The sequence below is a fragment of the Clinocottus analis genome, unplaced genomic scaffold (genome assembly GCF_023055335.1).
Source record: "Clinocottus analis isolate CAN_PGR_092001 unplaced genomic scaffold, fCliAna1.0.p SCAF_18, whole genome shotgun sequence".
Lineage (NCBI taxonomy): Eukaryota > Metazoa > Chordata > Actinopteri > Perciformes > Cottidae > Clinocottus > Clinocottus analis.
This window is the reverse complement of record NW_027175909.1, coordinates 16,801,369-16,811,717: the sequence shown is the minus strand read 5'-3', so window position 1 is coordinate 16,811,717 and position 10,349 is coordinate 16,801,369. Positions and strand designations below refer to the sequence as shown.

The 10,349-nt window shown below is 39.3% G+C and overlaps 1 protein-coding gene across 1 annotated transcript in view; it reads right to left on the bottom strand.

Annotated features, from left to right (window-relative positions):
* Window positions 1–8,082: 8,082 nt before the first annotated feature.
* The window catches only part of phex (phosphate regulating endopeptidase homolog, X-linked), a 15,584-nt gene continuing 13,317 nt past the window's right edge, over window positions 8,083–10,349 (bottom strand). Inside the window, exons 17-22 of the mRNA XM_068581762.1 lie at window positions 10,123–10,190; window positions 9,898–10,028; window positions 9,568–9,633; window positions 9,228–9,332; window positions 8,640–8,716; window positions 8,083–8,504 (exon numbers count right to left, since the gene is read on the bottom strand). Of these exons, the coding sequence (XP_068437863.1) occupies window positions 8,402–8,504; window positions 8,640–8,716; window positions 9,228–9,332; window positions 9,568–9,633; window positions 9,898–10,028; window positions 10,123–10,190 (550 nt within the window). The 3' untranslated portion in view covers window positions 8,083–8,401. The remainder of the gene's footprint in view (window positions 8,505–8,639; window positions 8,717–9,227; window positions 9,333–9,567; window positions 9,634–9,897; window positions 10,029–10,122; window positions 10,191–10,349) is intronic.

Sequence of the window (10,349 nt, the reverse complement as noted above, 5' to 3'; positions counted from 1 at the left end):
TTTTTAAGTTCAGACGAATCTACACAAAAAAAAGAATAATGTCATATTATTAGTTTTTCATAATATTTATAAAGAGATAAATTCATTAAACCTGTGCAGCCTTTTGAAAACATATTTATATATTTTTACATTAACGTGCACATTTTATTTTGTCACATCTTTGCTACTTAAGTACAATAATTAAATGAACAATATTCTTATATTATATATTATTTAAGCGTCCTCATCCTTGTCGCTATTGTGTGGCACGTTGCCATGGAAACCGGCCAAATTACTCTCTTTTCATACAAGCTTTGGTTCCCATGGCAATTGTGATGCCTCCTATCCCACCTAGAAAACACACACACACGTACACACAGTAGTGCACACACACACACACCTGCTGACTCCCAATCTGCTGTGTGTGTGTGTGTGTGTGTGTGTGTGTGTGTGTGTGTGTGTGTGTGTGTGTGTCTGAGGCTGTGACTTTAAACACAAAAGAGACAGAAAGAGAGAAAGAGGAAGAGAAGAAGAGATGTGGAGATTATAATGAGAGGAGACGGCTTGAGATCACACTCTGTGTGTGTGTGTGTGTGTGTGTGTGTGTGTCTGTCCGTGTGTGTGTGTGTGTGCGTGTGTCTGTGTGTGCGTGTGTCTGTGTGTGTGTGTGTCTAGCAGACTCGTCTCATCTTCATGGACCAGCTAATGGCTTCTTCTTCTTCTGCTGCTGCTGCTTTTTCTTCTTCTTCTCCCTCGAGGTTATGAATTAAAAGCTGTTTGGATTAAAGACAGACACCCCCCCCCTGTATTAGAGTACACATACATAAAAAATAAAGCATGTTTTTTTTAAACTGCTGGCTCTTAAACAACAAAATATGTTCCTACAATGTCTTTTTATTTTGCCTGTGAAGGTTAATAAGACAGAGAAATGTCCTGTACAGGTGTTCTCTGCCAGCAGCTCACTGGAGCTTTACTGCCTCTAGTGGCTGTAGTAGTTATGACAAGAGGGAGGTGGAGGGGAGGGGGGTGGAGCATTGTAAAGACTCCGCCTGTGGGAGGTCAGAGTGGACCGACGGGTCCAACAGACGCAGGACTTTCACCCAGGAGACCGCCGTCAAACCAGACGTGGAGTTATTTTAAAGGAGCAACAATGCGGCTCTTTCCTCTTGTCGGCTAACGGTGCTAACAGTGCTAACGGTGCTAACAGCAGCGTGGGGCTCTGAAGCGGTCGTGTGTCTTTCCGTAAGTCATTTGCAAACATCCTGAATAACGTTTCAAACATCCTGAATAAGTTTTTCTCTGCCAAGTCTGATTCTCTGAAAAAAAAAAAAAAAATTTTTAATCTTTCTTTTTTTTCAGCCCAATGTAAGTTTTGGACACCAGACTTTCCTTCTGGCAAATGAATACCCCTTGTTCATATAACAAATAAACATGTAACTCAAATAAACTGACACAAGAATACTGACAGTATATATTACTTTACAATTTTTAAGCATCATCAAGAAAAAGGAAGAACTTGAGGTAATGAACAGGGAAGAAACTTTTACATTTCCCTCATCAGTCCAAAGAGCACGTTGACAAGATGAAACCTCTGACATGTGACGCTCATAATGAACGACCCTGACCGACCAGAAGCTCTCGAGCCGAGCTGTGAACCTGCGACGACAAAACCATGTTTAAAGTGAGATGGAGAAAAACCATCTGCGTGCATGTGTTTAATCCGTTATTCAATTAAGCCTCAATTAGCCTTTAATCCCCATTACCAGTCCGCAGAGAGACGAGCGGCGAAGGAATGAATGAGTAAGCGTCTCCCCGGGGAGGAAGAGGAAGAGCAGGACGAGAGGAATGAAAGACTGCGCAGATACGGGGGCTCGGGGCAGTTTCTGATAACAAAAAGTACTAATTAGTGTCACTAAATGATTTATAGAAGTCAGAATAGTGTGTGTGCATGTGTGTGTGTGTGTGTGTGTGTGTGTGTGTGTGTGTGTGTGTGTGTGTGTGTGTGTGTGTGTAGAAAGAAGGAGGTGGAAAAGATGGAGTCCTTTTGAAAGCATTGCTGTTTTTTTTCCTTGGCTATTTTCTGTGCCTACACAGTTGAAGAGGGTCGGGAACCCTCCAGAGGTTTAAAACTGCAGCCAACAAATACACTAAGATACACACACACACACACACACACACACACACACACACACACACACACACACACACACACACACACACACTCACTCACTCACTCACTCACTAGGTTGACGGGCGAGTGAAACAGCATCGGCAAGCAAAGAGGAGCAGAACCTCTTACGACTTCACTTTGCTGTCATTTTGCATGCGTCCGCATTCGGCCTGCGCGTTCACATTATTTTGTCCACCTGTCGTCAGAAGGCCGCTATAGGATTTGGACGCCGTCAGCAGGAATGAAGCCCCGCTCTCAACTCCTATACCCCCCCATCCCATCCCCCAATCCATCTGTTTTGGTGGAGGCCATCCATTAATAAAGAAGTCTGTCCCTCCATTTCCATTTCTCCTCCTCCTGTATTATTTATCCATCCATCCATCCATCCACGGCTTTGGCGGGAAGATATGGTGCGATGACCCGATCGGGACGCAGCAGATCCAAACCTTCTTTTCGGAAGAAAGCACGAAAAGAAACAAATGTCTCTTTCAGACACGGAGTTCATCACTTTGTGACTTTTAGGCTTTTGTCACTTTTCCTTCTCTGATTTTCACCCGTGTGATTGTGGTTATGTTATTCAAATTGTGTTACTTTTATCTGAGTTGCGTGTCCTTGTGTAGCTTCATGCTGTTCACTGACATTATTGAAGGTGGGCGTGTCTTATTGAAGGTAGGCGTGTCTAATTAAAGGTGGGCGTGTCTTATTGAAGGTGGGCGTGTCTTATTAAAGGTGGGCGTGTCTTATTAAAGGTGGGCGTGTCTCTACTCCAGTTGATAGTGTGACTATTTTTATTGTGAGTGTTTTAGGGTTAATATATACACAGTTACCTGCTCCACCATTTCATGTCCTAAATTCTCTTTTTTTATTTTTTTTTGGCTTTTTTACTTTCTTTTATACTTTCTTTCATAAATATTTAAAGAGCACAGTTGGAGCGAGACTAAAAGCTCAGGCGTTCATCGCCAAGCACGGCTTCTCTGTGACTGTTGTATGCATGACAATCACAAAACATTTCTAAACCACGTAGTCCGCTGAAGTCCTCAACAGCATCTCCGTCTGCTCGCCATCCAGTTGTTTATCTTTATTTGCCTCTATTGCTGCTATTTCTGTCTGTGTATGTTCTGCGTCCTCTTGTTGGTCAGCATGCATTCATAATTTCTAAATGTCATTTGGACATTAGCTCATAAGGCCAGGAAGGATGCTGTAAGTGGTGTGTGTGTGTGTGTGTGTGTGTGTGTGTGTGTGTGTGTGTGTGTGTGTGTGTGTGTGTGTGTGTGTGTGTGATGGAAGAGCGAGGTCATAGGGAGGGACACGAGAGGAGGAATACAGTAAAGTCTTCTTCATGGCCTCTTAGAGGCTCAAAGATTTGATTACAGGCCAGAAGCGGAGAAGACAGATGCAGCAAATGCAGATAAAAAGTGCATCACGCGGCTCAATCTGCTTCTCTTTCACGTACACAATCGCAGGAGAAAGCGCCAGAAAAAAAAGGATAAAGTGTGAGGCAGCCGAGAGCCACGAGCTTGATGAAGAGAACTGCATGGAGGGGGGGGGGGGGGGTGATGACATCACCGCTGCCTCTGGAAAACCAGATTTGCCAAAAAGGTCAGAGTGCAAAATCCGATAAAGAGCCACTTTCACCTCTCAGAAACACTAATTTAATCTGTGTGATTCCTGGAGGCATCTGTAATCTGCACACCAGCTCAAAAAGGCCCCAGAGGCTTGTTTCCACTGCCCTCTACTGGACAGGAACAGAACTGCACGACTGGACTGGATTTCCCCATCGGTGAGTTTTAATGATAGGGATTAAATAGATGAAAGACTATTTTATAAAAGACGTTACTGTGACTACAATCCTGAGAGTCCAGTAACTCCCAGTGCTGCTCCTCTTTTTGCAGCATTCACACAGGAGACAAAGATGTTTAAAGGTCTCAAAAGACTGAAGCAATGTCTTCACAAGTCTTATCATTTAATACCGGACTGAAGATGGTGGGAATTGGCTCCCGTAGGGTTGCATTGTGCATGGACAGATTTTGATTTTAAATACATTTAAATGTGGCAAAAAATATGAGCAATGGATCTTTTTAATAATATATATAGACCTCCATGAGGGAAAATGTTGGCGTCTCAGATCTTATGGCAGCAGATAAAGCAGAGTTGGAAGTCAGAAATACGTTTCATAATATAACTCAACATAACCCCAAAACTGAGGAAAAAGAAGTAATAAAACAGATTTTAATGTGCAGCTTCTGCCCATGTTTTATCACCATATAACACATGTAATCCATATGGAGGAAATATCTAAAAAAAACAACCTCTGATCAAGCCAGGCTCCTCCCACTTCCTGCTGCTCCTCAGAAAGCTCCGCCTCAGGACCTGCTCCTCACAACTCCTCCAGGGGAAGCTGTCTTGAAGGTCCAGCCTCAGCATGGCGTCTTCCATGTGTTCAACACCTTGAAAGCAGAGTGAAGAAAACTTTATTAAAACGTGAACAATAAAACGTCTTAATAGTGACATCAGCTTGTTCTGCTGCCCCCTAGTGGCCAACAAAGGTTAAACAAAAATGACCTTTTTTTAAGTACAATATTGACTTACACATTTTGTCGACCACATGAAACCTTTAGATGCAAAAGAGATAAATCTAAAGCCTCGATGCATCCGACACTTTTTTATTTTTTAATGATTCTTTGGGTCAATATCTGCCCCTCTGTGACTTGATTGAAACAATATTTGCAGATTGGTGTGATTTGGTTCCACAGGGAACAAATCAGCGGTTTAATCCCCGAGCTGTCATTGTTTTACACCGGCCACTGAAATAGATTTATCACAATTCAATGAAGTAATAGCACAAAGTGAGGCAGCTCATTATTTCATGCTCGAGCCGCTCGGAGCAGCGAGGTGGAGCTGCAGATATTGATTCTCATATTGGTCTCTGACTGCAGAAGCTTTGGATTAAACCAAAGATATTTAGTAGAAATTAAGATTGAATCTACTGAAATCACAGTTTGAAGGGTGGTATTGTATTTCTGTATATGTTTAATATATATGAATGTGTATATAGTGCTAAAAAAAAAAAAAAAAAGACGCTTTCAAAAAATATAATAAAATCTATATTTTTCAAAAATTTTGATCCAACTCAACTTATTAGGGTTGGGTCAACTAATTCTATATATATATTTTTTTTAAAGTACAGTTGTCAGTTAAGTTGGACCAACCCAAATAATACAAAAATATATACAACAGATTTACATCATAAAGCACAGTCCAATGTATTATGGGATGAGAAACAACTTTCAACACGATTAAATCTCTTTCTTTAAGCTTTAAGCAATAATATTGATCCGACATAAAGTACTTGAGTAGGATCAACTGAATTTACTAGGTTTGTGTCCAACTCAACCTAATAGTTGGTTCAACTAATTTTACGTTAGTAAATACAGTCAATTAAGTTACAGAATAAACCAGATAAAGTAACCAAATATATATATATATGTTTATATATATATATATATATATATATATGTTTATATATATATGTTTATATATATATGTTTATATATATATGTTTATATATATATATATATATATATATATATATATATATATATATATATATATATATATATATATATATATATATATATATATATATATATATATATATATATATATATAGTTTTAGATACATAAATATCTGAATGTTAAAGGAGGAGGTTTTATGATAGAAAGTAACAGAATCAAGTGTTTTGATGTGTGTGTGCGTGTGTGTGTGTGCGTGTTGTCTCTCTTTGTGCGTCAGCGGTCGAACCTGCCATTGATAATGAATGTCAGAGAGTAAAGATGGCTGCCGGGGCCTGATGCATGATGTTGTTTACAAAACTAGTAACAAGGAAGTATCTGCTCGTTATCATCCATCTCACTTACTCCCCCCTCCTAACACACACACACACACACACACACACACACACACAATAGACCGAGGCACCGGACTGTGGTTATAATTGGTGTGTATCGATGAGAGTACCGCCGGTGTTGCCACAGATACAAGTCATTAATGTAACCCCCGCCAGGCCGCGCGAGACGCACACTGAAAGACACACACACACACACACACACAGACATACGCACTTGTGACAGGCTTAAGTTGCCATGGGAACTGTGGAGATAAACGAATGAGACACAATGTGTGTGTGTGTGTGTGTGTGTGTGTGAGAGAGAGAGTGTGTGTGTGTGTGTGAGAGAGAGTGTGTGTGTGTGTGTGAGTGTGTGTGTGTGATGGCAGGTATGAGGGAAACGCTCTCATAAAAGCAAAGTCGATCTCTGGAACGCACACAATTTACCGACTCACCTGAAATCCATCAGTGTTTCGAGGTGAAAGGTCACGAGACGTCTCAGACGTTTTATTAAAGCTAGACACAGAAAAAAAACAGTCACAGTGAAACATAATCACGTTTATTATGATGACGCAAAAACCACAAATGAATTCCATTAAGTCACAGTAAGATAATAAAGCAAAACAAATATAAATGAGCTAAAAACAAATAAAATGAAAAAGTTAACAAAAATGATAAAAGTGCTATCAGTTTAATTATTTTCACTGTGGAGTTGTGGATGTTTGTTATTCGGCATTTAAAAAACAACCTTCCAGGGTGATTAGAGTGATAATATTTTGATTGGATGTAACGAAAAAAAATCAATTAGCAAATAGCCAAAAATGAATTGTTAACAGTTAAGCTATGTGTGAAAAGTTAAAAGTCGTTTATGAAGGAGAAATAAGGAACCGCTTCTGTTTTCAGCTTCTCAAAATGTGAGAATTTGCTATGTTTTCCCTGTTTTACTTCACTGCAAACTGAATATCTTTGTGTTTTGAACATGAACAAAGCAGAACCATTTGAAGACGCCACGCTGGGCTGACGGGCAGGTTTTGTGTTTTTCAGGACATTCTTCAGACAAAAAAGAAAATGAACGGTAGAAATAATTGACGGATCAATCGATGGTAAAAACAACTGTTACAAGTTGCAGCCCGGCTGATTTGGTTTGGGTGGAAAGTAGAAGAGTGAGGCAGGAAGCAGTCGGTCGGATAAATGTGAAATAAAAAAAGCAACAAAAACGTTGTGTAACATTTTCTGGGGACAATTATTTTTCAAACTATGAGACGAAACCTGAACATCGGGTTCAGAAATAACAATAAGGTTATTTTAAGGATTACTCATGATGTAGCAGAGGAAACATACACACACACACACACACACACACACACAAATTTAAACAAAGTGGAAACAGAAACCAACTATCAAAGGAGAGTCCACGCACACACACACACACATACACACACACACACACAATGTATATATATATATAAATATATATATATATATATATAAATATATATATATATATATAAATATATATATATATATATATAAATATAAATATATATATATATATATATATATATATATATACACAAACATATATATATATATCTTAAGTAGTTTAACCTCTTATTAAGTCTTTGACGTAATTTTAACGTTTTAACTGCCTTACAAGTACAAAAAAATATTATTATTTAGTTTTCACACATGTTTTTAAAGTTAAAAAGTTAGGGTATAAGAAATAACATTGTAAATATTTAACATTGGTTTGTGTTTTATGCAGATATTAATGCTCAAACAGATTCATCCTGGGGCATTCACTGCTTCTGATAAATACATGGTTGTTGTTGTAAAAAGTGATAGCTAACGTTTCTATCATCCATAAACTATATATTTCTGCTCACCACAGTTACCATAATATTTGATGTATAGGTTCCAGTAAAAACCAGGATACCATATATATATATGTATATATATATATATATATATATATATATATGTATATATATATATATATATATATATATATATATATATATATATATATATATATATATTCTCGAATCACACCTACAAGACAAAGGGAGGTTGTTGTAAAAAGTGATAGCTTCTTTTTTCTAACATTTCTATCATCCATAACTATGGCCTTCAGTCATAACGTATGTACCTGTGGAATAACTTTAAATGTTGCAGTAACAATATACAGTAGCACATAAAAAATGGCTTCAGTCTTTTAACATGTAACATGGATGTGTGTTCTTCTCGTGAGAGTATTCATTGTTCCCACATCATGTAAACCACGTCTGCTGAGTTCAGCGTTATCTGCCTTTTTCAGCTTGTCCAGCTGCTTCAGCCTGGTTCAAGGTCACGCTGAGGTCAGAGGTCACCACACCCGGCAGGACTCGGCGCCGCGGTTCATAACCGACGACTCGGGACAGCTGAACGCTTTACGGAACTCTTCGTAGTTGCTCATCGCTCCGATAACCCTGCAGGGCATCAGTGAAGGTCAGGATGTGAAGGAGTGTGTGTGTGTGTGTGTGTGTGTGTGTGTGTGTGTGTGTGTGTGTGTGTATGTGTGTGTGTATGTGTATGTGTGTGTGTGTGTGTATGTGTGTGCTCACCTGTATTTCGGCGGACTGTGAGCTCCGCTCTGCACTTGGTCCTTGGCTGCTTCTGGTCTGTATGAGTTACATCTCACCTACAGAGTATATTGATGATGTCATTGCAGTGTGTGTATTTCAATTTACTTGTATATATATATATATATATATATATATATATATATATATATATATATATATATATATATATATATATATATATATATATATATATATAACAATACCACAGTGTATAATTACTCTATAGCAAGTGTGTCAAGTGAAAGTACAAGTATAGGTGTTTTTTTCATAATTTAAAGCTGTCAAATAAATGTAACGGAGTAAATGGTACAATATTTGCCTCTGAAAATGTACTGGAGTACAAGTATAAAGCATTGTACAAAACTAGATATACATGTACAGTACAAGTACATCAACCTCAATCATACAATCTGAAGTACAGCTTCAGATAATTTAAAGATTTCGTAGGAAACTGTTTTGAAATCTTAATCTGATGTTTGTGGTTTACGTTCTTCGCCATCATTTTTTGTGGGCGTGGCTTTTGGAGCACAGCGCTGCTCTCACTGTGTGAGTATTGTGTGTCCTTACGTGTGCGTAGCTCATGAAGAACAGCTGGTTGTGGCTCAGTCCGACGCCCGGCAGCAGAGGCTCCTCCACGCCGCCTCTGCTCTGCTGCACCCAGCGCCTGTACGCCTGCACAAAGAGCCAATAAACACAACTAATGACGAACATAAACCAAAATAATAAGAGGTACAGGACACTAATAAGTGTGTCTGCGCATCGATACTTGTGTGCAATAAACACATTAACTTTATTAGTTACACATGTCATTTTTCCATAGAAAACGTCTTCCCAATTTTGATTATTTTTGCCAGATTAAGAGCTTTTGCTCTTTGTGGGAGTGGCCTGTATGTAAAACACCCATTACCCTAAAAGCCTCTCTTATTCCTCCATTGTCCGCTACGTTTTCCGCCAGAGTCCTTTTCCCCCGAACCTGCGAGACAAAACATGCAGGAAGCACACGTCATCACTCCATCCGAGTATTTACACAGTTCAGTCTGGAGCGAGGTGACCTCGTCCTGGCACCCTGTGCTGTTGACAAAACATCACACGAGTAAAACTAAATAACCGAAAATACAGTCACAGAAGCCTGAAATGGGTCAAAACTGGCATGGAAAGAATATTCTTGACTTATTATCGTTATTTTAAGGTTTTCAGGGTATTAGTTTGAGCTCATTGGACTGATTGAAAGCCTTACGTTAAGGCCCGCCTCCTGCCAGTGGTAGCCAGTATACTGGTCTATCATACACTGGGTCTTCTCAGTGAAGGCAGTGATGGATGAGTTGGTCCACCATTGGCCCAGGTTGCCATTTTTGTCATACCTGCGACCTGTGCATGGAAAGCATTGCATAAAAAAATAAATAACAGCCGTGTTCGAAATCTCTGACGTTACGATTTCTTTCTGTTGCCGCTGCGTATTTACCGTTATTGTCGAAGCCGTGCGTGAACTCGTGTCCCACGATCACCCCGATGGCGCCGTAGCTTAATGACCTGGAAGAAGACGACAGACGCGATGAAGCTCGATCGCGTTGCAACGGCCCTGACGTCTGAGGAGTCGCGACACTTTTTCAATTCGAGGTTTAAATAGATTTGCAGACGCGGAGATCTGAGAGCTCCTCCAAATACCCGACATATCTTTAATTTTATGAC